General features: G+C 37.2%; 1 protein-coding gene across 1 annotated transcript; it reads right to left on the reverse strand.

The window, feature by feature from the left end:
- Positions 1 to 404: 404 nt before the first annotated feature.
- On the reverse strand, positions 405 to 1340 carry LOC112266115 (olfactory receptor 1D2-like). Its single transcript, XM_024443590.2, has one exon. The coding sequence runs from the start codon at positions 1338 to 1340 to the stop codon at positions 405 to 407; it is 936 nt and encodes a 311-aa protein (XP_024299358.2).
- Positions 1341 to 2041: the final 701 nt, after the last annotated feature.

Consider the following 2041-nt stretch of genomic DNA (forward strand, 5'->3'; position numbering starts at 1 on the left):
TATTTTCTGAGAGTATTAAGAATAAAGCACCCAGCTGGGAAAATATATATTTAAACAACAGCTTTGCATATTGTTATTCTTCTTTAGAAATGTCTTAACTGCATAAGGAGCCACCGATTTGTTCTATCAATTGCTCTCCATTCACTTTCTAGTGCACTACTTTGGCTCTAGTTAAAAGTAGTGCACAACATAGGGAATAGAACGCCATTTGGGACACATTCAACCTTTTTCCTGGTTAGGAAGTGTGCTACAATTACTATTTATAAATCACTTGCCCAGAAGAGGGCGATGGGTATCAGGAAATGAGACATGCCATTTAACCGTGCAAAGGTTTTGGCAGATTTGACCTTTATTTTGTTGACTTCTGATATTAGGTAGTCTCCCTGTTGTGTAAAATCATGTAACTAACATCTTATATCAATGATTTTATGTGCATTACACTTTATAAGAACTGCCCGTCGAATCTGCTTGAGGTTAAGTCCATATATGACAGGGTTAAAGACAGGTGGTATAATAAGGAATTGTACGGCCATTGCATTACGCATATTTAGTGTAATATTTACATTATTCCACCCTTGCAAATTGTCAAACAGGGTCACTGTGATGAAAATAACAATTGTTAATAAATGTGGCACACATGTCTGTGTGAACTTAATCCTTCCCTTTGTTGACTTTACACAAGTCCTTACAATCTGACAGTAAGAAAATACAATGTAAAGTAACTGTAAAACATGAACCAATACGAGGCATTTGCTCCAAATCTGATTAACGGTAATGGAAAAACATGCATGTTTCAGTACAGACGGAATGTCACAGAAGATCTTATCAATGCGAGATCCACACAAAGGAATTCTGACAGCTAAACTAATTGCTATGAGTCCTGTAAATAAAGAATAACACCAAGACAATAAGAGTAACTTTCTAACAGTTAAAGATGTCACAATGGTATGATATAGTAGTGGTCTGCATATTGCCACATACCTGTCGTAAGACATCACTGTTAGAGTAGACATTTCACACAGGACAGATGTGTATATTACATAGGTTTGAGTGAAACATCCACCATAAGATATCACCTGAACATCTGACTGAAGGTCCAGTAAGAACTTGGGGTAGAAACCAGCAGTTCCATACAATCCATTGACACATAAACTACACAGAAAGATATACATGGGCTCATGGAGACCTTTCTGCTGAATGATTGTTATGATCAGAGTCAGATTCACAGTGATGATGAGAAGGTATGTGATAAGAGACAAGATGAAATAGACCGATTTGTTGTTAATTGTCTCTTGTAAGCCAAAAAGATAAAATAACTTGACTTGGGTTGTGTTCTCCATAGATTTTGTTACTTTTCTTCCATAGTTCAATGCAGCAATTCTTAGTCCTTAAATGGCATGAGAATGATGTGAATGAATTCAAGTGTGAATCATATGATTCTGTGTAGGCTTGGACTAAACTAATTCACATCCTCCCTCAAACTCTTATTCTTGAAAATAAAAATAAATACCCCGATAATATCTGTACATTATCAGACTTCTGAGGTGTGAAAGAAATAAAAATGTTGTGTCCATAAAATGTCTTCTTGCTTGACAGAGGAATACTGCTCCAATAACTTGTTCTACTAGGCTCTAAATATATCATAGTGTATGATCACATGGTATTGTAGTTTCAGGGTCAACAAGTAACCACTCCATAGAGATGGAACTATAGTTTATGACAAGCAACTCATTAGATTCTATTTACTCTTGGGCTCCCGAGTGGCACAGCGGTCTAAGGCACTGCATCTTAGTGCAAGAGGTGTCACTATAGTCCCTGGTTTGATTCCAGGCTGTATCACATCTGGCCGTGATTGGGAGTCCCATAGGGCGGAGCACAATTGGCCCAGCATCGTCCTGGTTTGGCCAGGCTGTCATTGTAAATAAGAATTTGTTCTTATTAACTGACTTACCTAGTTAAATAAAGGTTAAATAAAGGTTAAATAAAAAATTAACCCAGCAAACAGGGAACGTCCTAAGGACATTTGGCGACGTTCCCATTA

Source organism: Oncorhynchus tshawytscha, linkage group LG13 (genome assembly GCF_018296145.1).
Source record: "Oncorhynchus tshawytscha isolate Ot180627B linkage group LG13, Otsh_v2.0, whole genome shotgun sequence".
Taxonomy (NCBI): domain Eukaryota; kingdom Metazoa; phylum Chordata; class Actinopteri; order Salmoniformes; family Salmonidae; genus Oncorhynchus; species Oncorhynchus tshawytscha.